Genomic DNA, 25,803 nt, shown 5'->3' on the forward strand with positions numbered 1-25,803 from the left:
CGCCCGGAAAGGCTAGGATTTTAATTGAACTAGAAAACACAGATGTAGAAGGATGGATTTACAAGAGGAAGAAAAGAGCAAAGCCAAGAACGCTACAGATACTGTTAGCGGTGTGCTGGTCAATGTTTAACAACTTGCTCTTCAGAGGTGAAGGGAAATCCTGGTTTATCGTGTTTGCTGATTTCCAGGGTATAAATGCTCCCATCAGAGTCGGTGTCAAGCTCTCAGTGTCACTGAGCCTGGGGTTGGGAACAGCTGAACACAATCAGCTGAGGGGAGCTCCTGCTGTGAGCAAGTGAACGTAGCCCACAGCTAGACATAGTCCTAATGGAGAGGGAGGATTCTGTCCAGGGGTAGTGTTGGATAGTGTTGGATACGTTTAAGCGATAAAGTGGACGGCTAGTGTGGCTGTGAAGACAGATAACAAGCAAGTGTTGACGAGGATGTGGAGTAATTGAAACCTTCATGCAGCTGGGAATAGAAAATAGCGGTTGGGCAGTTTTCCGAGAAGTCAAACATAGAGTTACCATAGGACCGAGCAATTCCACTCCTAAGTATATTTCCAAGAGAACTAAAAACACGTTCACACCAAAACTTGTACATGGATGTTCATAGCAGCATTATTCACAATAGCCAAAAAGTGGAAATGTCCCAAATGTCCCAGTGATGAATGGATAAATAAAATGTGGTATATCCATACAGTGGAACATTGTTGGGCCATAAAAAGGAATTAAGTACTGATACATGCTATCACATGGATGAACCTCGAAAACACTATGCTGATTAAGAGAAACCGGATACAAAAAGCTGCCTATTAGGGGTGCCTGTTTGGCTCAGTCAAAAGAGCATGAGGCTCTTGATCTTGGGGTCATGACTTCAAGCCCCACGTTGGATATAGAGATTGCTTAGATAAAATTAAAAAAAAAACAAAAACAAAAAACCACAGAGGGCCACCTATTGTATAATTCCATTTATGTGAAATGTCAGGACTAGGTAAAGCCACACACACACAAAGTAGACTGGTGGGTGCCAGGGGCTGGGGGAGGGGAAGATGGAGAATGATTGCTGATGGGTAAGAGTTTGAGGACTCTTAACCTCCAGTTTGAGAAACAGTATTCTAGGAGACTGTGGTGCTGCAGCCATTCAGATATGTTTGCTCCATTGGTGCTATAGAAGGTCTTGTTGACTTGGCCCTCCAGGCTGGAAGTCTGTCCTCCAGGTTCAAAATTCTCCGTCATAAACAGCTAACACATCTGAACACTAAGCTGTCCTTGGAGAGTTTTGCATATGTCAGTACCTAGTTGCCCGGTTTCTTTCATGAATGATTAAAAGCTCAGGTGAAAAAATTTAATGGAACATTTTGATCTCATTAAAAAACCAAGAAAAGCACATCTTTGAAATATAATCTCATAAAGCCCTGCCTTGTAGACAGATGTGTGTACCAAGCTCTCACCTATCAGAAACGGATTGGAATTTATAAAGGGACATTTTGTTTCCTGGTGACAAAGCCATTTCAATCCTAGGGATATTTGCAAGCAATACGGAAAAGCTCTCTCCACCTGACAGGCCGGCTGCAGGTACCAAGTGTCTAAATGTCAGCGACCAGCCTTTCTCTTGGAGAGATTAGCTCTGGGGGGGGTTGCGGGGGTAGAAAAAGTGGGAAAAGGACAGATGTTATTTCATATGTATGAGCAGACTGGGATCAGAGGGTGAGTCGGGGCAGGCGGTAAACAGCAAGGGGAAACCAAGGGGGGCTCTAACTGTCGTTGTCATCATTGCTGTTAGGCCACAGATGTCTCCTTCCTCACGGCCCTATAGTCAGAAAGAGGAGGGAAGAGCCTGGGCGCCCCCTCCGTGAGCTCTCCCCAGGCGGGGTCATAGCAGTAGCTGGCTTTGTTTTCTTTTTTCTTTTGTTAGCCAGTTTACTAAGAGCTTTCCTGAGCATAAGCTCCTAACTGTCCCGAGAATTTGATGTTACTCAGTTTGGGTAGGTGGGATCTATTTAATCATCTTATAAACAGACAAATAAATAAAATAAATTATGGGGCCTCGGCGTGGCTCAGTCAGCTGAGCAACTAACTTTTGATCTCAGCTCAGGTCTTGTTCTCAGGGTTGTGGGTTTGGGCCCAGCGTGGAGCCTACTTAAAATAATAATAATAATAAGTTAATTTAAAAATCATCTTAGCAGGGAGTTGTCATCTGTGTTTTATGGGCACAGGGAGATTTAACAACTGGTCCCCGGTTATGCAGTTTGGGGTGACAGGACAAGGTGAGAGTCTGGATCTTTGGGCTCTAATCAAGAGCACCTTGCACAGCTCCAGAACCTCTGTAGAGTCTACCTTTTCCCCATCATGCAGTCATTCAACAAATACTTAATGATAGCTACTATGTATCAGGCACTGTTCTGGGCACTCGGGCTGTTATCAGTGAACAAAAACAAAGCTGCCTCTTCTTAGGGAGTTTGCATCTGATCTGAAGTGAGGGCAGGGGCAGAAATAGACAATCAACATAATTAATAACTAAGTTATAAAGTGTGCTGGAAGGTGGTTATGTGTATGGAAAAAAGAAGTCACTCAGGATTTGAGGATCAGTGGGGTGGAGGGGATTGGATTGTAAATAGGGAAGTCACAGCAGTAGGGATAATATCAGGGGCACTGGTGGGGGCTAAAAGGGAAGATGCATGTAAAGTGACCAGCCCAGAGCCCGGAGCAGGGGTGCTCATCGGTGCTCACTAATGGTGCCTGTCATCACCACACCAATTCTGTGTGCCTATTACCCTGGCAGTGTCTCCCAGGAGCCCCCAGGCCAAGGCTGTGCCCAAAATACATAGGCAGCTCAGGTTCCAGACAGGTTGGACAGCAGGGTCAGGGTCGTGCCTGGCCCAGGGCATGGCGGCACAAACTGCCCGAGCCGGATGTAAAGACTCGGTATCCAGTTTTGCCCAATGTGTCCACGGCCAGACCAGCAGGGCAGGTCCTGCCGGGGTGACCGAACACCGTCCCTGCTGTTTTTGACCAAAATGGAAGCTGAAAACCCAGAGCGGAATAGAAAATGCTGAAAGAAGGGGCAGCATAAGGCCAGGGCTCCCCCATCTCCTTCAGACTGGGAACCCCAGGGCTCCCGGCATCCTTGTTGCTAAGCAACAGCACACAGATTGAGGACAGCCAGCAGGGCCCAGCCTGCCTGGGGTCTGTTTGCTTTGGCTGCTGCTGGGTCTGGTGCCTGTTCTGGGGGAGAGGCTGTGTCACTTGCAAGGAGAGGAAACACCTGACTAGGAGCGTGATTAAGGGAAGGCCACAAAGACATCCTCGACTCTGCCTCTGTGCCTGCAATTCCACCTTGAGCCATTTGCTCCTTCAAGCAGAGTTTGGGGTGTCAAAATTTGGTTAAAACAAAATCTTCACTGAGAAGAATGAAAATGTAAGATTTTAGAAAAACAAAACAAAACACAGCATTGCTTTGTTCAAGCGGGGGAATCCCCACTCGCCTCCAAAAGGGCTTTCTAAACCCCTAGACTCTGGACCGTAATTTGAAAATCCTTGACTTAAATTATTTCAGCCCCCTGTTAAAAAGTAAACAGCCTTTGTGGGGCAAAATAGTAAGCTATTTTTTTTTAATTTTATTTATTTATTTGAGAGAAAGAAGGAGAGAGAGAGAGAGAGAAAGAATGAGAGGGGGGAGGGTCAGCGGGAGAAGCAGACTCCCTGCTGAGCAGGGATCCGGATGCGGGACTCCATCCTGGGACTCCAGGATCATGACCTGAGCCAAAGGCAGTGGCTTAACCAACTGAGCCACCCAGGCACCGAATAGTAAGCTATTTTTAAATTACTAATTTTATGACAGATTTTCATGGTTTTCTGCTGGGGGAGAGGGGTGGTGGATCACAGACTCCTTTGAGGATCTGATGAAATCTATACACCCTCTGCCCAGCAAAATGCTCATACCTGCCATTCTGCATCTCGTTGTATCAGGGAAGTGATCCATGGGCTGTAGATTAAGGATCTCTGTCTTGTGGGACATTTGTTTACCTGATTTGCTTCCAAATAGGACAAACACTTAAGTCTTAAGGCATAGAAGGGTGAGTTTTGAAAGAGGGAGAGAAGAAGGGGAAAAAGATCTAGACCAGAATCAGAATCTTGGGGATGGGGGCGCCTGGGTGGCTCAGTCGTTGAGCATCTGCCTTGGACTCAGGTCATGATCCCAGGGTGCTGGGATCGAGCCCCATATTGGGCTCCTGGCTCAGTGGGGAGCCTGCTTCTCCCTCTCCCTCTGCCTCTCCCCCTGCTCATGCTCTCTCTCTGTCTGTATCTCTGTGTCTCAAATGAATAAATAAAATCTTTAAAAAAAAAAAAAGTCTTGGGGATGGAGCCCAGGAATCTGTATTTTTAACACGACCTCCAGGCAGTTGTGATGATCAGATAGACGTGAGCACCTGAGGTCTGGAGGTGGTATGTCTAGGTTCTAGGGTCCAGGAGACACTGCTACTGAGTTAGCAGTCCTTTTGAGAGTGAGGAGAAGGGAGGGAGAGAGGGAGAAGTTCTGCTGCTCTCCCCAGTCTGATAGGCTAGAGAACAATAGGAAAGATCCTGTGTTCATAATGGGAAACTGAGGTCACTGTGCCCCTGAGCCTCAGCCAGACCATTCATCCAAAACTTGAATGAGGGCACTCCAAAGCAAAAAGAACAAAGAACAGGAGTTCATCCTGTTAGGATTAGGCCTAAGAGAAAATTTCATTTGGGACACTGATGTTCAAATTCTGATATTTCTCTGTGGTTTTCCATGTTCCGTATGCCGTCTTTCCCAGCAAAGGTTAGTGTCTCCTTGATAGTCAGGATTGTTTCATGGGATTTGCTCCCATCTGAGTCAGGTGCTTTCCAAGCAAAGAAGGATTTGCCACTGAGTCAACAAATACCTATTGATCCCACTGTGTCAAGCTTAGGGTGTTTGCCTGGCCTACTCTGCCCCCATCCTGACATTCCCTCCAGAGGATCTGTTTTTCAGGGATGGCAAAGAGTAGAGGATGAGCCTGCAGTTGGGGGAAGAGCAGGAGGCGGCCTCCTCCAGACCCCAAGGCCTATAGTCAAAATCCAGGTTTACTTAAGAACCTGTTCCTTGATGCAGGCCCTGTCCCAGCCAAGACAAATGCAAGTCGTGTTTATCTTCTGCTTCCTTGGTGGTTGTGGCTTTCTGCAACAGGGACTTGGTGATACTCAGATTTAGGGTATGAGAACCCCTGCTTGGCTCTGTCTATCCTGCCTGTGGCAGGGGACGTATCCCCTTCTCCCCCCATTGCTGTTGGCAGTGATTCCTCACCCTGTCAATGTTTTACGCAAGTGTAGCCGTTTATCCAATTCGAAGAGTGAAGATTTGTGCATTCCAATGTAAAAATAAAAAATAAAAATAAAAATAAAAAATAACTTCCAGAAGGGAGGGATAGGTGAAAGTAAATGGGGAGTGGGCACAGGTAGATGAACAAGAATGGCAGAAATTAAGTATTGAAACTGGGGGATGGGGGTCATTATATTCTGTTTTTAAAAAGTAAATATTTGACATTTTCAACAATAAAAAGTAAAAAAAAAAAAAAAAGGACTTGGAGATGTCTGTTTTCGCTTACAAATCTCCCTCCCTGATCAAGAACCTTAAAGAAACTCATACTCTTTACCCTAGTAAATTCCACTTCTGGGAATGTATCCAAATCAAATAATGAGAGATACACAGAAGGCTTCATAGTAGTGTTATTTAAAATAAGGAAAAAGTTGGACAAAACTCAGTATTAAAGGAACGGCGGTACAGCCATTAAAGACACGGGAAAGTGCTTGTGACCAAAATTGTAAAAAAAAAAAAAAGTCAGAGTACAGAAGTCCAAACTGTATGATCTTCATTTTGTTTTCAGAAATGCATGTGCACGTATAGAAAAGGACTCTGTAAAGAAATGCAATTGTATGTTTGAAGTAGTGATCTCTGCTTGCTGGGCTTGCAGTCGATGTTTACTGTCATTTTAATTGTAGTCTGTATTTTCATCTTTTCCGCAATGAACATGGATTACTTTGATAATTATTTTAAAAACTGAGCAGTGCCATTTTGAAGGAAGCAGGGGGCAACGGTGGAAGAGAGAACAGATTACCGTGCAGGATCCGGCCATAGAAGAATAAGATATCAGAAGCAGAAGAAATCGTAGAAATGGCCTAAGTTCAACCTTCTCAGTAAACTGAGAACATGTGGCCAACCGGACTGGGGAAATGCCCTGGCAGGAAGAAGGTCGGAGAAACAATGGACCCCACAGCCACCCGATCACCCAGTGCCTCTCCCTCTGACAGTCTTGCCCGACCCTCTCTGTCTAATGGGCCCTGCTGGCACAAAGATTACTTCGAAGGAGTGAGGTTAATGTCTGGCCTTGTCATGGCTTTCAAACCACCATGAGTTGGAAAAGAAAGTGTGGTTCCATGGTTAGTGTCAAGCTGGCATCAGAAACGTGTTACAGCCTTTCCCAGAGTCTTCAGACATGGCCTTAGTCCATTTGGGCTGCTCTAACAGAATACTGTAGCCTGGGTAGCTTCAAGGGCAAACATTTCTTACTCATGGTTCTGGAGGCTAGGAAGTCCAAGATCAAGGTGATCAGGTGTAGGCAGATCCAGTGTCAGGGGAGAGCACTCTGTCTGGTTTGCAGATAACCTTCTCACTGTGTCCTCTCTTATACGAGACTCTGTTCCTCTTATAAGGATACTGATCCCTTCATGGGGGCTCCAGCCTCATGTCCTAATTACCTCCCAAAGGCCTCACCTCCAAATACTATCATATCAGGGCTTCACCATATGAATTTGGGGGAGGGGGACACAAATATGCAGTCCATAACAGATATCAAAACCTTCTCTGGAGAAAGTGGGGGCAAGCAAGAACGTGCAAGGATAATTAATTATAGAGGATGGCAGAAGACCAGAAATTTGCCTACTTACATACATGTTTATGATCTGTCTCCTCCCTGCCCCGTACCTGCCAGCAGACTCCCCACCACATACGCATCTGCACTCCGTGAGAGCGGCGACCGCCTCAGACACCACTGCTTCCCAGAACTTAGCACAGAAGAGGCCCTCAGGAACCTCTTGTCAAATGAGGAATGAGTGAACACCATTTTCCTAGAATGTGGGAGACCCGACATGTTCCAAGTTAACAGTGTTTCCAGACTTTAAACATTTTAATTCCAAAAGAGCAGAATGTTTAAAAAACAATATTTTTGGGGGGCACCTGGGTGGCTCAGTCACTGAGCGTCTGCCTTCGGCTCAGGTCATGATCCCAGGGTCCTGGGATCGAGCCCCACGTTGGGCTCCCTGCTCCATGGGAAGCCTGCTTCTCCCTCTCCCACCCACCCCCCGGCTTGTGTTCCCTCTCTCGCTGTGTCTCTCTCTCTGTCAAATAAATAAATAAGATCTTTAAATAAAAAAACAAAAAAAACCCAATATTTTTCGGCACTTCATGTTGATTTTGCACAACTGCAGCACGATGGTTTCAAGAGCTGTCGGTAGCAAGCACATAAGCACCAGGGGACCGCCAGGGATGGGCATATCTAGTAGAGACTGTCATGATGTCCGCTCTGTCTGTTGTCTTCCGCTCCTTCCTCCACTCCTCCCTCTTGGTGTCTTTTTAATTTGGCCAATAGATATACTTTTCTCTGGGGGATATTTCTTAAATGTAGACTACCAGATCCTAGGCTTCTACTCTCTGGGGTGTACTTAGTAGGAGGATAAGTCAGAGATTGGGCAGGTTCCTGTAGCATAATTTTTTTTTTTAATTTTAAAAATCGTAGTGAAATACACTTTTCTCTCCTTCTGCCCCTCCCCCTCAAATAAATAAACATAAATCTTAAAAAAAATAAAATTGTGATTTGGATATATGTCATATCACTGTGCATGGAGAGCAAGGAACTGTGTGCTGGACATACATACCAAATACATTGGTGTGTCTCCTTTGTCAATCTGTATGTTAAGCAGACTGTACACTTTCAAAGATAGATCATTGGGTACTTGATTTATTTGTAGAACGCTGGTTATAGTCGAGGCGTGCTGCCAGTTAATGTCTCTGATTTAACTGTCTGTCTAAGCTTATGTCTTGAATGGTGAAATTCTCCAAGTGTAGCTCAGATTTGAAACAGCTGCAGCAGACCCAACCACCTTGGAGGGTGGAAATATCCCCAAGTGACATGAAGTAAATTAACACATATTGAAAGGGGAATTTTCTAAGGCTAGGAATCAACCATTTTCCCAGCAAACCTCCTACCCAAGTGGGACCCAGGGGACACCAAATGAAAGGCGGCGAAAAGAAACAGACTTGGCCTGTGTGTCTCCAAAAAGCCAAATGCAGTCCGAGTGAACTGAAATGATCTGCCCAAACAGATTAGGTATTTTAACACCAATTCTCAGACCTCAGAAGTGAGTCTGCCTCCTGGCAGACAACCAACACTGTCTTATTTAATTTTTAGATTTGGCTGTTAAATTTGGCCCAGTGGGAGCTTGTGTTTGGACGTATGAAGGTGGCGGATTTCGGGTGGGAAGGCCCGGGTTCCAGCTCAGTGACTTACCCGCTGTGTGAACTCAGACAGGCCATTTCACCTCCTTGAAAGTGTTTTCTCACCTGTACAACGAGGGAAAACTCCTGCTCTGCTTGCCTTATGGGGAATTTGAAGATCAAATGAGACCGTGTTTGGGAACTGTGAAATCACTATGCGGATGACCAGCATAATTATGCTCACAGGCAGAACATCAAATCCCTTCTGCCTGGTTCACTCAATTCTGCATTTAATTTACACACTGTGGATTTTAACCCTCATTCTTCTTTTTTTTTTTTTAAAGGATTTTATTTATTTGAGAGAGAGAGAATGAGAGAGAGAGCATGAGAAGGGGGATGGACAGAGGGAGAAGCAGTTTCCCTGCTGAGCAGGGAGCCCGATGCGGGACTCCATCCTGGGACTCCAGGATCTGAGCCGAAGGCAGTCACTTAACCAACTGAGCCACCCAGGCGCCCTTAAGCCTCATTCTTGCAGGAAAGCCCTTTGGGGAGTATCATTTCAAGACCTGGAACTGCTATATGTGTAGTTGCCCTATTCATCTCAGAGTCCTCTGAGATAAGGAAAAGACTGGAATTATGGGGAAAAATAGACCCAGAGAGACAGTAGGCCAAGGGCACAAAGGATTGCCATCCTGCTATTCTTTCTTTCCTAGAGGACACTGACATCTAAGTCCAAAGATTCTCATCAAAAGTTAGGCTCACAGTTCCCCCAATTTTCCCCTTCTTTGCATCTTCTCCCTGTGGATGAAAATGCTGAGTTTGTGTGTTGTTATCTTGAACCCTACTGGACACAACACTTAGTAACTCTAATGATTGGGCATAAAATATATATCTGGTAAATATTTATAATAGAGGGAAATAAAATCGTTCTCTTACCATCTTAAGTTTCTGAGACTACAACTCGAGAAACGACACGTTCACCTTATTTTCCACAAATCTGAGGTGCCATTGCTTCTAAGACCCACCATTTTTTAAAAAATATTTTATTTATTTATTTGACAGAGAGAGACACAGCGAGAGAGGGAACACAAGCAGGGGGAGCGGGAGAGGGAGAAGCAGGCTTCCTGCTGAGCAGGAAGCCCGATGCGGGGCTCGATCCCAGGACCCTGGGATCATGACCTGAGCTGAAGGCAGACGCTTAACGACTGAGCCACTCAGGTATCCCTAAGACCCACCATTTTTTACGCACTGCAAAGAGAGGAAAAGCTTTATCAGTTAAAATATGACACAGTGCTTTCTCATTGTGTCAGTTGTGATTTCACAGATGTTAAAATGTGAAAGAAATATGCACCTTAGAACAGATGAAATGCAGTGTGTTTACCTCTTCCAAAAGGTAAAGTTTTCTTCTTTTGGTTCTGATGCATTCTTAGATTAACAAACTTCAAAAATGGTCTCATTTTTGGTCTCTGCTCCTTGCGTTTACACGTGGTATGCAATCATGCTTTTAGGTGGGTTGAAGGGGGACATTAAATCTGTTTTTCTTATGGATACTATAGTACCAAGTACTTTGGCACTTGAATATATAGATTTAGGTAAAGGCGACTCATAAAATACTTGTCAGAGCCCAAATTACATTAATCCTGTGGTCTGTCACTTATTACAAGATTTAAAAGAGGAAGAAATGTTTAAGGGTATGGGATGCATCTATTGTCTTTTTTCCTGCCACACAGTGCTTTTTATTATTTTTGTTGTTACTATTATTCTGTGTAACGCTTGATTTGGCGGTTTAGTGGCTGTTGTTTAGGTTATTCTTGGTTCAGGAAAGCGACTGAACTGTGAGTTTCCCACTGCACAGAGAAATTAGGCATGAACAGGTTCAGATGATTAGAGCTGCCTGGGTGGAAATAATGATGTTTTCATAAAATGCAAGGTGGGAATTTGGAGTCTTTCTGCGCAGAAGGGAGTATGAAGAACAGGGAAATACAGCTTCTGTGACAATCCTGTGCACGTTTTTCATGGACCAGAACTTGCTCATAATTCTACTGTTGGGGACAAGAAAAACTGCACCTGTTTCTAACTCGTTCTGTAGTTACCTTCTCACCTTACTCTGGCCTATCAGGTCATTCCTTATACACAACAGCCAAGAGAGTCAACACACAGAAAAGATTTCTAAGGACTAGACCATGGCCGGGTGGAGAGGAAGGATCCAAGTCATTGTAGCTCCTGTAGGCTTCCTAACAAGCATTTGGGCACCATGATCCTTGCTCCCTGCCTGGGAGGAGGAGGGTATGGGGGCGGGGCGTGGCTGGCGTGGTACTACGTTGGCGAGCGTCGGTAGCCGTCATGCTGGGTGGGCAGCGGGTGGAAAACTATTAATGTTTGGTCACCGCTAACCCATATCTTGCCCACCTTTGTCTCCCCTGCAGTCGGAGTACCACTACGAGTACACCGCGTGTGATAGCACGGGATCCAGGTGGAGGGTCGCTGTGCCGCACACCCCGGGCCTGTGCACTAGCCTCCCCGACCCCGTCAAGGGCACCGAGTGCTGTAAGCGGTCCTGCGTCTCGCCCTTGGCCTCTGCCCCAAGCCTCCTGCCATCGGAGCCAAGCCCTCCTTGACGGTGCTGCTGGCTTAAGGAATCAGATCTTTCCCTCAGTTAGCCCTCCACCCCTTTGAGCTTTGGCGCAGGAATGTTATTTCATGGCTGCAAACTGGGTATCTAAATTTGCTTTTATTTTCATTCTTCTTTTAATTGAAATCTCATCAGGGGATAAAGGATGAGCAACTCCAGCTGTGTGCCACTCAGATCTTTCTTTTTTTCCCAGTTTGCATCCATTTGCTTTTGTGCCTGTGCAGAGCTCTCCAATCTACACTCCCCAGCCACAATCAGTCATTAGGAAAGACTGTGATTTGCTTTTGTTCTTGAAAAGGAAACCAGACAAGATGAATTTCTGCAGAGACAGATCTTTAAACTGCACTGGGCATCGCCTCAGGGGATGAGAATCTTCCCCAGCGGTGGAGCTGCTGTGCAGTTGGGGAGACTGTGACCTGTCTGCAGCCCCACCCCCACCTCTGTGACTCTGTCGTCCCAACTTTTCCACAGCTGGCAGCTACTTCCCCTCCACTGTTCTTTCTAGAAATGCAAAGGGGTAACACTAGGGACTAGAGTCAAAGAATACTTGAAGATTTGAAAAGGAGATGGGGACATTTACATTCTAAAAAAAAAAAAAAAAGCTTGCCTAGTGCCTGGTTCAGTCAGAGAGCAAATAAATGCCTGTTAAATTAATGAGTTGATATTGCTAAGATCTGAGCAGGACCAAGGTGTGACTAATGCTAACCAAGGAGCCATCTTCAGGTAACTCGGCCAACTCAGTTGAGCTCCTCCTGTGTGCATGCCCTGTGACCCACAAAGAGACATAAGGCACAGTCTCTGCCTTCAGACACCTGCTGTCTGCTGGCAGAAGCAGACATTCATGCATCCATTCATTTCTTCAGTAAACCTTTATGGAGCCCCCGCCATGTCTGTGCCAGTCACTGAGCCACTGTCCCTGGAGGAGCCCAGAGCCTAGAGGGAGGCACACATCAATACGATGTGGTAATATGAGATGCAGAAGAATGGGAGTTACGGATGCTTAGGGATCAGGAAGAGCAAACTTGGGCAAAAAGTTTGCAGGTGGAAAAACACCAGACACATTCAGGGAAGAACATGTGGTCTGGGGCAGGGGCAACACAAGGAAGGTGACGGAGAGGGCTGCGGCGGAGAAAAGCCTGTAGGGGGAGATCAAGCTGGAAAATTAGGTTGAGGGAAAATTATGGAAGGCTTTGAATGCTTGGCTGAGAGCTTAATTCTATAACCAAAGAGGAGTGCATAATAGTACGTATCAGTGTTTTAGAAAGAGACCTCAGACCACAGAATGAGCAAAAAACCGGAAACAGGGAACTAGTTAGGGGGACCCTGCAGTGGTTGAGCTAATAGGCATGAGAATCCCGACCATCATGGTGGCAGTGGAACCAGAAAGGAGACAGAGGCCAGAGACTCAAGGCAGGAAATTCGTGGCTGAAGGGCTGGGCACCGTTCAGAGGGGTCAGCACGAGAGGCCATGGTCTCCTCCACTGGAGAGCTCTCAGAATGGCCGAGGCTTTCCCTTAGCAACTGTCAGGGACAAGCCCAACATCCCTCAGCAAGGCAGAGTTCCCACAGCCCTAAATCTTTTTTTTTTTAATAACAGCTTTATTGAGATATAATTTGTATGTCATAAAATTCACCCCTTGAAAGTGTAAAGTCCAGTGTTTTTTTTTGAATAATCACAGTTGTACCACCACTATCTAGCTTCACAATATTTTCATCACCCCCAAAAGAAATATCACATCCACGAGCAGTCTCTCCCCATGTTCCCCCGCCCAACTCCCTGGCACCACAAATCTGCTTTCTGTCTCTGCGTATTTGCCCATTTTGGACATTCCATATACATGGAATCATACAAGATGTGCCGTGGTTCTAAATCTCCATGGGGCAAACTCCTAGATCTCGATCCTCTGTTTCCCCTTTTAGGGTGCCCACAAGCCGCCCACTTCTTCTGGAGTGGCAGCAGCCTCACCACCCTGCCCTTATCCCCACTCTGTGTTCCAGCCTTCTCCTGCAAAGCTGGGGAGTTTCTGGACATGAAGGACCAGTCCTGTAAGCCGTGCGCCGAGGGACGCTACTCCCTCGGCACGGGCATCCGGTTCGACGAGTGGGATGAGTTGCCCCATGGCTTTGCCAGCCTCTCAACCAACATGGAGCTGGAGGACAGCACCACTGAGTCCATGGAGAACTGCACTGCGTGAGTGCCTCTCCCCCTCCCCTCCCCTGTGCTGGGCTGGGGAGGATGGAAACGAGGGAGCCAAGCAGCCAAGGGGAGGCTGGAGCAGCTTCCCACAGGACTGTTGGACATGACGCCCACCTCAGCCCACTCTTACTGATCCAAACTTACCAGTGACTGACAGGCGCTTGTGAGAGGATAATAGGTTGATAAGGTGGACAAGGGTTAAATGGCCCGGTTCACTTAAAACAAAACCTAGTTGAAAAAAAAAACAAAAAACAAAACCTAGTTGGATTTCCACCACGGGATTTTAGATCGGTGATAAACTTCCTCAACTTGATTTCAACACAATGTGCAAAGCGTTAGGGATCTTCCTGGCTTTGGTGCTAACTTCTAAAACTGATCAGCCCAACTGGAGTTTATAGGGTTGCGGGGGGATAGTCTAGGACCAGAGCTTTGGTCAGTGGCGGTCCAAACCCCTGGAAACCCCGGGGACCTGAAAATTTTCCAGCTCAGAAAGCGATCTTTTCAGTACTTGAAAAGCTCAGCCCCAGGTTCTGTGGGAACTGGTGAGCTATGCTTATCATATCTTTGGATTTTTAATTCTGGGGACAGAAATTAAAGGATGCGCCTTTTATGTGTCAGGCACTGTTCTGGATGCTTTCCCTATATTACTTTCTATAGTCCTCTCAAGAACCCTCTGCAGTTGGTATTATTGTTCCCTTTACACAAATGAGGAACTGGAGGCTCAGAGAGGTTAAGTGACTTGTCCTTTTTTATCCAGCTTAGAACCAGTGATACTGGAATTCAGACCCAGTCCCAAGCTTTCTACTGCCCTGTGCAGACACTCTCAAATAACATGTAGCATACGCAAGGCAATGCTGGGTTCTTACAGAGGAATTGTGAAGGGATGCACAGATGGAAAAGACAGTCACCCACTGCTCCTTGTTAAATATTGACAAAGAAGATGAGAGAAGGGCCACCTGGGTGCCTCAGTATTAAGCATCTGACTCTTGATTTCAGCTCAGGTCACGATCTCAGGGATGTGAGACTGAGCCCCACGTCGGTCTCTGAGCTCAGCATGGAGCCTGCTTAAGATCCTCTCTCTCCCTCTGCCCCTCCCCTTTTAAGAAAAAAAGAAGAAGATGGGAGAAAAGTATATGAAAGTTGCTCTTATACCCAAGCAATCAAAAGGATAAAAAGAAATTAATAATTGTTTACACTTGTATTACACTTGGAGTTCTAAAACTGGGACCAATGTCTCCCATTCCTACACTTAAGTAGAAGTACCATTATTGAGAAAAAAAAAAAAAAGGAAGCACCATTATCAGAGCCAGGCAGCAGGCATTTTATGGCCCAATTTTAAGGTCACTTTAGAGTTTAATATTATGTGTCAAAATCATTGGCATGACCAGGTTGTCAGCAGATATAAAGCCAGAGAGGATTTAAGCTGAAAGGGGACCCATTTGCTTCCTAATAGAGAATGCGATTGACCTCAAACAAGGTGCAGGCCTGGCTCACTCAGTCAATTCTTACCCACACGAAGAAAGGGTTTCTCTCTCTCTGGGGACCTCCCTGAGAGTCCAGAAATCATTACCACTCAGCAAGACAGGATGTGGGCCGGTTAATAACAACTGTGTTTCCACAGCACAGAGGGCTTCAGGGCCTGGATCTTAAGGCAGCCCGAGACATCCCCGGGAGTGGGGGGAAAAGGATGTTTCTCCTCTGTAGAAACAGAGAGGGAATGGGCACCTAGAGAGGCTTTGTGATTTCCCCACTGCCCTCAGAAAGGCGGGAGTGGGGCTAGTACCAAGGTACCGCGGGCCTGGCTTTCTTGCTCAACTGTGTGTTTACCTGAATCCATGCCCACCGCCTCCAACCTGACCAGAGCCCGCCTCCTGCCTGTTCTGCCTCCGGTACCCCCCTTCCCCACAGAGAGTCTCTGCTTCCACTCCAGCCTCTGCCGGCTTCTGGGCACCAGCAGCCAAACCCATCTACTTAAAACATAGATCCAACCACAGTACTTCCCTGCTCAAAACTCCAGATTCCACGGATTCCTGTTTTCTGGGAATAAAATCCAATACTCTGCCACAGCCTGCATGGCCCTGCCTGGTCTAGCCTCTGCCTTCTGCCCATTTCTCCGGCTTCACTCAAGTTACCTTCCCTCTAGCTTACTAGGGCTCCAGCCATGCTGGCAACCATGCTCCTTCCCTCCTGGGTCTTTGTTTTTTGTTTCTTTTAAGATTTTATTTATTTATTTATTTGAGAGAGAGAGAGAGAGAGAGAGAACACACATGCATGAATGAGGGGAGGGGCAGAGGGAGAGGGAGAGAATCTCAAGCAGACTTCAAACCCAATGAGGAGCCTGACGCGGGGCTCCATCTCACGACCCCGAGATCATGACATGAGCCAAAATCAAGAACCGGACACTCAACCAGCTGAGCCACCCAGGCACTCCCCTGAGTGAGTCTTTGGACACACTCTTCTCCCGCTCTTCTGGCCAACTCCGGCTTCACCCTCAGCTCTCTGCCTAAATGTCACTTCCGGGGAGATGCCAGCCCTGGCCCCATAGATTCCCATTACATACACACTCTTGCACCATCTTATGTTTCTCTTTATGGCACTTATCAGACTAATTACTATGTGATTAGTTGTGTGATTAGTTAAGTGTCCTAATCACTTCTGTGCCTCAATTTCCTCATCCTAAAAAAAAAAAAAGTGATAAACACGGTATTCTTCTTATAGGTTGTGGTAAGGATTAAATGAAATGATCCGTGTGAAGAATTTGGAGCAATGCCTGGCTAGAAATCAATGAACACATGTTGTTATTATTGAATGTGAAATGATCTTCACCAGAGACAGCTCTGACAAAACCCAGAATCATGATGCCTTGTGCAAATGTAGCCCACTTATGGCATCCTTTTGATTATTCATCTCACTTTGGGAGTTATTTATAGATAATGCCATGAAGCACATCAGCATTAAGTGTTGTCTCTTAACAGGAGAAATCAGTACCATTAAGTTAGTTGGGGTGTCTGGGATGAGCTCGGTTTAGGCATTTTGGATATGCTTCCATTTGAGAATTACACTATTGAAGAACTGAAGTACATGTTATCATTCTAACACACGCAGGGGGAAACCAGTAGACTAACTGGAGGTCCCCTTCACTGGCCATTGTTAATAATTGCCTGGGCTCACAGAGTCTGTCAGCCAGCCAGGAGGACAGACAATAAGAAGAATTAAATAAATTAAAGAGGAATTAGAATATGATCGGAGGAGGAAGCCGGATTGCAAATAAACTAAAGAAAAGATGCTGAACCCCGCTAATAATCAAGAAAATAAGATTTAAAGCCCAAGGAGCTGCTCTCTCCTACCATATCACATTGGCAACAACTTTACAGTCTGACCATTCCAAATTTAGGAGCATGTGGAGCAACAGGAACTCTCTCACCTGCCAGTGGGCGTATATCAGTAGGAACCACTTTGGAGAACAGTGTGGCAGGAGCTGGTAAAGTTGCCCTCTAACCCAGCATCCCCCTCAGACATGCATACAAGGAGAGGAACAAGAATGTTTCGAACAGGAGTGTGTACAATAGCAAAAAAAATAGAAACAATCTAAAAGTCGATCAGTGAGTAATAGGTAAATAAATACGGTAGGCAAAATTAGATAGTAGCAAAAATGAAGAAAGAGCTTCACGTGCGGATATGGATGAATCCCACAATCATTATATTGAAACAAACAAAAAGAGCAAGTTTCAGAACACATAAGTATGATGCCATTTACATGAGGTTTAAAAACATGCAAAAGCACGATCATAGAACATATTGTTTAGAAATAGCTGTATAGGGTGCCTGGGTGGCTCAGTTGGTTAAGCGACTGCCTTCGGCTCAGGTCATGATCCTGGAGTCCCGGGATCGAGTCCCGCATCAGGCTCCCTGCTCGGCAGGGAGCCTGCTTCTCCCTCTGACCCTCCCCCCTCTCATGTGCTCTCTCTCTCTCATTCTCTCTGTCTCAAATAAATAAATAAAATCTTTAAAAAAAAAAAAAAGAAATAGCTGTATAATTAGTAAAGGGTAAAGAACCACGTGGAGATGATAAGCACCATATTCCAGAAAGTGGTTACTTGGCTGAAAGGAGTAGGTGGTAGTCAAGGGCTTGAGATTCACTGGGTGTACACCAAGGCTTCTGCTGTATTGTATTTCTTTCTCTTTTTTTCCCAAAGATTTTATTTATTTATTTGACAGAGAGAGCACAAGCAGGGGGAGAGGAGCAGAGGGAGGAGCGGAGGGAGAGGGAGAAGCAGGCTCCCTGCCTCCCCCCAGGCGCCCCCTCTGTATTGTATTTCTTTTTTTTTTTTTTAAGATTTTATTTATTTGAGAGAGAGAGAGAGAGCACATGAGAGGGGGGAGGGTCAGAGGGAGAAGCAGACCCCCTGCCAAGCAGGGAGCCCGATGCGGGACTCGATCCTGGGACTCCAGGATCATGACCTGAGCCGAAGGCAGCCGCTTAACCGACTGAGCCACCCAGGCGCCCCTGTATTGTATTTCTTAAGCACAGTGGTGGTCTTTAATCTTTCATAGTATGTATAAGTGAAGTAAAAAAAAAGCTGTGGCTATGAGCAGAGAATCGGTGAGAGCTCAGGGTGCACATAGCAGAGGTCGGTAGAGTCAAGGAGGACTTCTCACATGAGATGACATTTATTCTAAGACACGAGTAGGAATTAAACAGAGAGAGGGAGGGGCTCCTGAGTGGCTCAGTTGGTTAAGCGTCTGACTCTTGCTTTCGGCTCAGGTCATGATCTCAGGTCCTGAGATCGAGCTCCATGTGGGGCTCTGCGCTAGCTGTGGAGCCTGCTTAAGTTTCTCTCTCTCCCTCTCCCTCTGCCACTCCTCCTCCAATACATAAATAAATAAATAAACAAACAAAGGAAGAAATGCTGGCGTGCTGGAGTCTAGAGAGTGGGTGAGGATTTGTGCCCTGTTCTGAGGGCAGCAGGGAAGTGGCATGGTCAGATTTTTGTTCTGGAGGACCGCTGCAGCCGCAGTATGGAGGAGGGATTGCAGGAGGCAGGACTGGATACAGGGAGGCGAGATAGGGGCTGGTTCAGAGCTGGGCGGTGGGCGGTGCAAGGAAGAGGGAGAGCCCGGGGCAGGGTTGGACCAAGTTGAAAGATATTTAGAAAATGAAATCACAAGACTAGATTGATCGTCTCTGAGGTGCTCTGGCCTTCCTTCTTCCCAGTTACCAGTTACATGCAGCATCTAAAAGTGGGCACTTCCAGAAAAACAGGTGGGCTAGACTGGATGGACTCTTGGGTTCTGAAGACCAGCAGTGTCTGCTGACTTTCTCTGACAGCTCTGGAGTTAGGCAGACCTGGGTTTGAATCTCAGCCCTGCCACTTGCTGGCTGTGGGACATCAGGCAAGGCATCCACCTAGCCTCAGTTTCATCATCCATTAAATGGGAAAGAAAAGAAGTCATGAATACAAAACATGTAGTTCAGTACCTGGGAGATAGTAAGCAACCAATAAACGTTACCCAGCTCCCCCTCACAACACCTGTCATCTATCTTCTGGATGGTTCTGTATAATGTGGGGGCGCACCTACCTGTCTTCCTTGTGTCAGCTGTATCTCCGGGCTCCTTGATCTGGAGGTCATTCTTGTTCATGTCTAAATTCCCATTTGTGAATCACAAGTCTGGAGTTCCTCAGAGACCCAACAGGACATGAGACCTGCACTTTGCACAAAGCACGGTGGGCCATGCCCCTACCAGTGAACTTGGCTCCTGTTCCCTCACAGGTCCAAGTGGGTTCCCCTGGGTGACTACATCTCCTCCAACACAGACGAATGCACAGCCACGCTGATGTACGCCGTCAACCTAAAGCAGTCCGGCACGGTCAGCTTCGAGTACTACTACCCAGACTCCAGCATCATCTTTGAGTTTTTTGTAAGCCCCTGGCCACGGGGGAGGATGGGAGGTAAAGACTCTCCAAGGCTCAGATGCATTGACAGGAATCACAAGCATATTTCTGGTTGGGGATTTTCCTCAGTGGTCTTCCCTCTGGAGAGAACTGTGGACAAAATGAGCTGAGACTTCCAGAGGCGAGGAGAAAGGCAGAAGGTGGGGGGCCTCTGAAAGGGAAGAGTAGGGTCCAGGAGACCCCAGGCGTTCTGCCCGCACAGACATGAAAACAGCATGTAAAGGCTTCTGGGTTACAAGTTCCCTCTTTGGTGTTGATGCCCTGATGTTTTGTGTGTAACTAGCTCCCGCCCTACTTCAAGGCTCATGTGTTCTGAGCTCAGTCCCTAAAGGAAACTGGCAGCTTTTCTCCCATAAGAAGGGCCCTCTGGATGGCCGTGACAGCATGGCGGGGCGGGGGGTGGTGGTAAGGAAACCATTTTCTTGGAAAGCTGAGACTCTCTTCCCAAACTCCTGCCTCCTCAGGTTCAGAATGACCAATGCCAGCCCAATGTAGATGACTCCAGGTGGATAAAAACCACAGAGAAAGGATGGGAATTCCACAGTGTGAGTATTGTACCAGCCTCCCCGGAGCCTTTCCTGGGGATACCAGCAAAGGGGCCATGGGCTTTTCCTCCAAGGAGAGCTTCTTCCCAGTCTGGAATCCCACCCCTCTGTCCCTAAAGGGCAGGCATCTGACCTGAGGAGGATGCCATAGTTTCTGTCCTCTTGAGTTGACAGAGTATGGGTGTGAGATGACTTGCACCCATGGCCTGACCCCAAGGATCAGCAGCTTGCCAGCTCTAAGGCCAGGTCTTCTGGGGATCGGGTGTGGATACAAAGAACCAGAGAAGAATGAGGGAACTCCACTCACCCCTCCTGTCAGTACCTTCAGGCTTCCTTGTGGGTCTCACCTTGGAGGTACTCGCGGTATATGTGGGTGAGGGAGGGCCACGAGAGGGTGGTAAGAGGAGGCTTCAAAGCAGAGAGGAGCTAAGCTGAGCTGGGAGAAAGGGCAAAGCTGAGGAAGTCCAGGGAGGGGATCAGAAAAGGTGCAGCCCTGCAGAGGGTAAAGGGGACGGGTCCCCACCAGAGGCTAATGTGATGGATTAGGGATCTCTGTCTTCCTGGTTGTGGCATTAGGTCGAGTTAAACCGAGGCAATAATGTCCTCTATTGGAGAACCACAGCCTTCTCAGTGTGGTCCAAAGTCTCCAAGCCTGTGCTGGTGAGAAACATCGCCATAACAGGTACCGATGGGGGGGCGGGGCCTGGGGCCTGTTGCTGACTTCCTGACTCTGCGGGCACGGTGGGGGTCAGCCCCCAGGGGGCTCAGTCTCCAGGCTCAACCCCTGCTTTTCCATGCTGTTCTTCCTCCCTAGGGGTGGCCTACACTTCAGAATGTTTCCCCTGCAAACCTGGCACATATGCAGACAAACAGGGCTCTTCTTCTTGTGAACTTTGCCCAGCCAACTCCTATTCAAATAAGGGGGAAACTTCCTGCCACCAGTGTGACCCTGACAAATACTCAGGTGATGTTTCTGAGGGAGGATATAATTTGGTGGTGGGGGGCGGGTACCAACAAACACGGGGAGAAACAGGAAGGAGAACCATCCTTCTGGCCACCCCTGCTTTCTGGACGCTGGAAGCACCCTGCTGATCCATACTCCACCGATCACTCTGGAAGCAAAAATGAGATCGTTCAGCAAGTAATTAGTGAGCCTCTACTATCTGCCAGGTCTTATTCCAGGTGCTTGGACTACATCAGCGAACAAAATAGACAAAGTTCGCTATCTTCATGGAATTTACATTCTGGTGGGGGGGGGGGTTGAGACAGACAATAAACAGTAATGATAATAAATATATAATAAATTATAGTATGGTAGACAGTAAAACGTGCAGGGTGCTGTGGCAAAAAGAAAAAGTAGCTCAGGGGTAGAGGGATTAGGAAAGCTAGGGAAAGAGGTTGCAATTTTTTTTTCCCCCTAAGCAGTGAAATTTGTAAAAATGAAACCTTATATAAGATTATAATTATAAATAATAGATACAGTAAATAAAAGGTATACATTTATATAGTTTAATTCATAACAATTATTATCAAAGTTAGGTTAGAAGAGCCATGAGGCTGTATCGATGCATAAAATATTTTTTTAAAGATTTCATTTATTTATTATTTGAGAGAGAGTTGGCGTGGGGGGAAAACAGAGGAAGAGGGACAAGAATACTCTTTGCGGTGCAGAGGCAGAAGCCGGGCTCGATGCCACAACCCTGAGATTATGACCCGAGTCAAAACCAAGAGGCAGACGCTTAACCAACTGAGCCACCCAGGCACCCCGATGAGCAAAACATTTTGCTAGCAAAGACTAAAGCTGGAAGTTACAATCTTTTATCAGCCTGATCATCCACTGAATTCAAAGAAGGCCTTTTCAGGAAATCCAGGGTTCCTTGGAACATAGTATAAAAGCCAGTGTTCTGGGGCCACCCCTCCTTGCATGCTCTCGCGCCTGTGCTCTCTCTCTCTTTCTCTAAACAAACAAACCAACAAACCAACAAACCAGTGCTCTGGGGGAAAATAAGGGGACAGGTGTAACAGCCTGTGGCTACAGTCTCTGAAGAGCTTCCTAAAGCATCCCAACTTAAGAAACAGAACCTGGTCATTTGAGGGAGTCCCGGGGCAGCAGGGCTCTGGTGTAAAGTGGGCAGTCCCCCCAGAGGACTCTCTGCCCAGGCAGCCCATAACTATTCCATTTTTCCTTTCTTACACAGACCCACATACACACCCCAGCTCAAGGCTCTCCCTCAAGCAGACCCTCAAATCTGTCCACGGACACACCTGTCCTTCACGCAGGCGTTACACGATGTGTTTGCTCGGTCAAGACCAGCCACTGACCCTGTGAACCGCTTATTTTTACACTACTTCTAAAACAAAAGTCCTATTTATCCACACAGATCTTGCCAAATGAGTATAGTTTTCAGCAAGAACAGGAACGTTTAGATCTTGAGGGAAATTTTTAATCTGTAAGTCTAAATTCCTGTTTTTCCACTTGAAGTTCTTATTCTCCTTCCCTGCTCTATCAGTGAATGGCAGCCCTTGTTTGTCTTGTCTCCAGCTGCCTTTCCAGCCCAGCAGTTGTACAAGGGTTTGAGTGGCAAGGTGGTTCTAGAAAAACCACCTGGGAATGTTTTGATCAACTTTCTGTGTAAACTGATCGTAATCCAGAGAGCTGTTACAAAAGTGTTGGGTTGGGAGTCTGAGTTCTTGGAGTCTGTTCTCCTTCTGTCCCCCATTTCTCAATCCACCTCCTTTGTTGGAAAGTGAGTTTTCACCATGACTTGACTCTTCCAGACTACAGGGTCCATGGGAGACTGGGGAAATGCAGAGAGATTTGATCAGATCCTATGATGGAATGTGCATAAAGGGAGGGACAGAAGACCCTGTGAGCATTTAGTCATCCGTTTACGAATAAGTCCCGAGTGCCTGCCAGGTGCCAAGGCTTGGGCTTGGTGCTAGAGTTGGAGCTGGTGCCTGCCCTCCGGCTTAGGTCGGAAAGTGGGAATGTGGTTATAGGAGCACCTAAGTGTAATAACTGCACGGTGCAGCAGCTGCTGGGATAGGGGCTCTGAGTGTAGCACACAGTAGAGGCAAAGAAGGGGCGTGGTCAGTCCTCTATGAGGAGGGAGGAAGGGCTTCAGTGGCAGTGGTCTTGAAAGATGAGTTGGTGGTTTGATGGATATTCTGGAAAGAGTGTAGACAAAGCCAGAAGGCATGGGGATCTTGGAGAAACTCAGCATGGCAGGAGCTGACTTGGAGAGGACTAGCATCCAAGACTAAGAAGTGGGCAGGGAACAGACCACGGACCGGCCCTTCTGTGCCATTGCTAAACATTGGGGATTTGATCCTGTCAGCAGTGGGGGCCGTTCAAGAATTTTAAGCTGGGGAGTCCAGAGATTTTGCAACAGGCGCCATTGCTGGTATCCAGTGAGATGGAGCTAATGGGACTGCAGGTGTTAAGGACAAAGGCTTGACTAAAAGCATCTTTCTTATTGATACCTAAAATGTGATCGTCATGAAGAATCCTTTGTGCTACGTTCAATATTAGGGATTCATTTCCTAGTACAGTAACATGGGATTTAAGAGCACTCCAGAACTAAACTACTGAGGTTCAGATCCCTGCTCCACCGCTGACTAGCTCTGCCACCTTGGGCAAGTCACTTGTCTGTGCCTCAGTTTCCTCATCTTAAAAAGGGAATGGCAATAATCATGTCTACCTCATAGTGTTGTTGTGCAGATCAATTGAGCACTACAGATAAAAGATTTAGAACAGTGCCTGGCATGTAGTAAGCACTAATTTTATCACAGCTGAACCTTGAACAGTACAGGGACAGTAACTTTTGACTCTCCAGAAACTTTACTAATACTTACTGATAAACAATTGATCAATACACATTTTGTATGTTTTATGTATTATATACTGTATTCTTACAATAAAAGAAGCTGGAGAGAAGAAACTGTCATTAAGAAAATCATAAGGAAGAGAAAATACATTTATAGTACTGTATTGTGTATATATATAATATATATATATTGTATATATAATCCACATATAAATGGACCCTCCCTGTTCAAACCTGTGCTGTTCAAGGGTCAGCTGTGTTTATTTATGTTAAGGTTTGTTCCAGCTGTCCTCTCTTAATATGAAAGTACTCTTAGCATAGGTAACAGCAATAACAACTCACTTGGATAGTACTTTACAATTTACCAAATGTTTTCTCGCTTATTACTCACAGCGGAGTGCAGGAGTGAGCTCCCTGTTTATGAAAGAATAAAGGGCATCGCAGAGAGGTTGAGGGATTTGCCTGAGTCTGGGCTGGTATCTGAGCTGGGCCAAGCATTCATTAGATGCTTCAGTCCTCAGGGGGAATGTTTTCCTTTGATGAAATGGATCTGAATGAGAGGACATTGTACACCTGGGGGTGGGGCGAAGTCCTGAAAGGAGGAGGAGGGCTCAGAGAGAGAAGCCCGAGCCCTCATGATAAACTTTATCTTCTTACAGTTTTGCCCCTGGGGCTGACGCTAGAGGAATCACTTTTCACTCCCTTGCCCCCAAACATCTAGGCAGATCTTTCAAACTTGATCAGTACCCAACTTCAACACCTTGATGAAACCTGAGCTAGGGAAGTGAGGTCCAGCTCAGCATTTGGGTTAATCATTTATTAAAACTATGTTAGCAATTGTCAAATATGTAAACACCTGGACCACTTTTGCTGAAACCTGGAGCTAGGGTATCAGGTTGAGCAAATATTTGACAAGCAGAGAAAGGTCGTTGTGCAAAATGTACTTTCTAAAGTGGAACTTGCAACTTGCTAGATCCTATATGCAGGGTTCTGGGAATTGGTGTGTTTTCAGCATCTCCTTCCAAATTCCTCCTGGCCCAGCTTGTCAAAAGCTGGAATCCCTGGATCCCTCTCTGCTGAATGAGGCCTTCTGCTTATTAACCAAGTCAACGAGCTGAGAAGACTCCCGCTCTTTCTCAGGCAGAAGCTCCCTCTTGCCCAGGCTAATAAGACGAGAACAGGAGAAGTGTGGGAACACGCAGTTGAGGGAGCTCCCCAGGGCAGGCCAACAAGCTGTAACTAGGAGATTCCCTGACCTAGGAACTTATTTGGTGCCTCGGAAAGAAGAAAGGATCAGTTGAGAAATAAGCCTTAACTGGAAAGGAGAGAAAGAAACTTTCAATCCTTATTTAAAATCCCATGACAGGGGACGCTGGGTGGCTCAGTCGGTTGAGCGTTGGACTCTTGACTTTAGCTCAGATTGTGATCTTGGGATCGTGAGGTCGGGCTCTGCGCTTAGTGGGCAGTCTACTTGAGATTCTCTCTTTCCCTGTCCCTCTGCCCCCTTCCCCTGCACTCTCTCTCTCTCTCTCTCTCTCAAATAATCTTTTTTTTTAATCCCATGACAGTTACCAAATAAAAATAATTCCCACAAACTACAGGTAGTAATAGTGACCAGCATTTCCTGAGTCCCTACTTCCAATGCACCAGGGATGTGCTGGCTCTGGTAAGGTAGATACTATTATTCCTGCTCTACGGGTGAGAGCACTACGGTTCAGAGAGGTTCAGTAACTTGCCTAAAGTGACACAGCTGCTAAGTGAAGCAGGATCCAAACCCGGATCTGTCTGCCTTAAAATCTCATTCCCCTCTCTCACATGGCCTGCCAGGTAATCTATGGAGAGAGGAGGGTGCGCTCGTATCTGATGCCTGCCTGCAGGTGACACAGCAGTCACCTTAGAGATGGCGGTGGCAGCAGTAGTGATGGTATTTCACTGGTACTCTACACAGCAGTGGTTTTCATCCCGGGGAAAATAAATTCCCTGGTAATTTTAAGAAATTTATTTGCATATGGGACGCCGGGGTGGCTCAGTCGGTTAAGCGTCTGCCTTCGGCTCAGGTCATGATCCCGGGGTCCTGGGATCAAGCCCCGCATCGGGCTCCCTGCTCGGCGGGGAGCCTGCTCCTCCCTCTCCCACTCCCCCTGCTTGT

The 25,803-nt window shown here is 46.6% G+C and overlaps 1 protein-coding gene across 4 annotated transcripts in view; it reads left to right on the forward strand.

Moving 5' to 3' along the window:
- The window catches only part of ELAPOR1 (endosome-lysosome associated apoptosis and autophagy regulator 1), a 68,931-nt gene that overhangs the window by 20,557 nt on the left and 22,571 nt on the right, over window positions 1-25,803 (forward strand). For all 4 annotated transcript variants that reach the window (XM_081815593.1, XM_081815595.1, XM_081815594.1 and 1 more), the window contains exons 2-7: window positions 10,926-11,046; window positions 13,130-13,322; window positions 19,101-19,248; window positions 19,747-19,827; window positions 20,404-20,509; window positions 20,642-20,791. In XM_081815593.1, the coding sequence (XP_081671719.1) occupies window positions 10,926-11,046; window positions 13,130-13,322; window positions 19,101-19,248; window positions 19,747-19,827; window positions 20,404-20,509; window positions 20,642-20,791 (799 nt within the window). The remainder of the gene's footprint in view (window positions 1-10,925; window positions 11,047-13,129; window positions 13,323-19,100; window positions 19,249-19,746; window positions 19,828-20,403; window positions 20,510-20,641; window positions 20,792-25,803) is intronic.

Source organism: Leptonychotes weddellii, chromosome 4 (assembly GCF_054177405.1).
Source record: "Leptonychotes weddellii isolate Sample4059 chromosome 4, ASM5417740v2, whole genome shotgun sequence".
Lineage (NCBI taxonomy): Eukaryota > Metazoa > Chordata > Mammalia > Carnivora > Phocidae > Leptonychotes > Leptonychotes weddellii.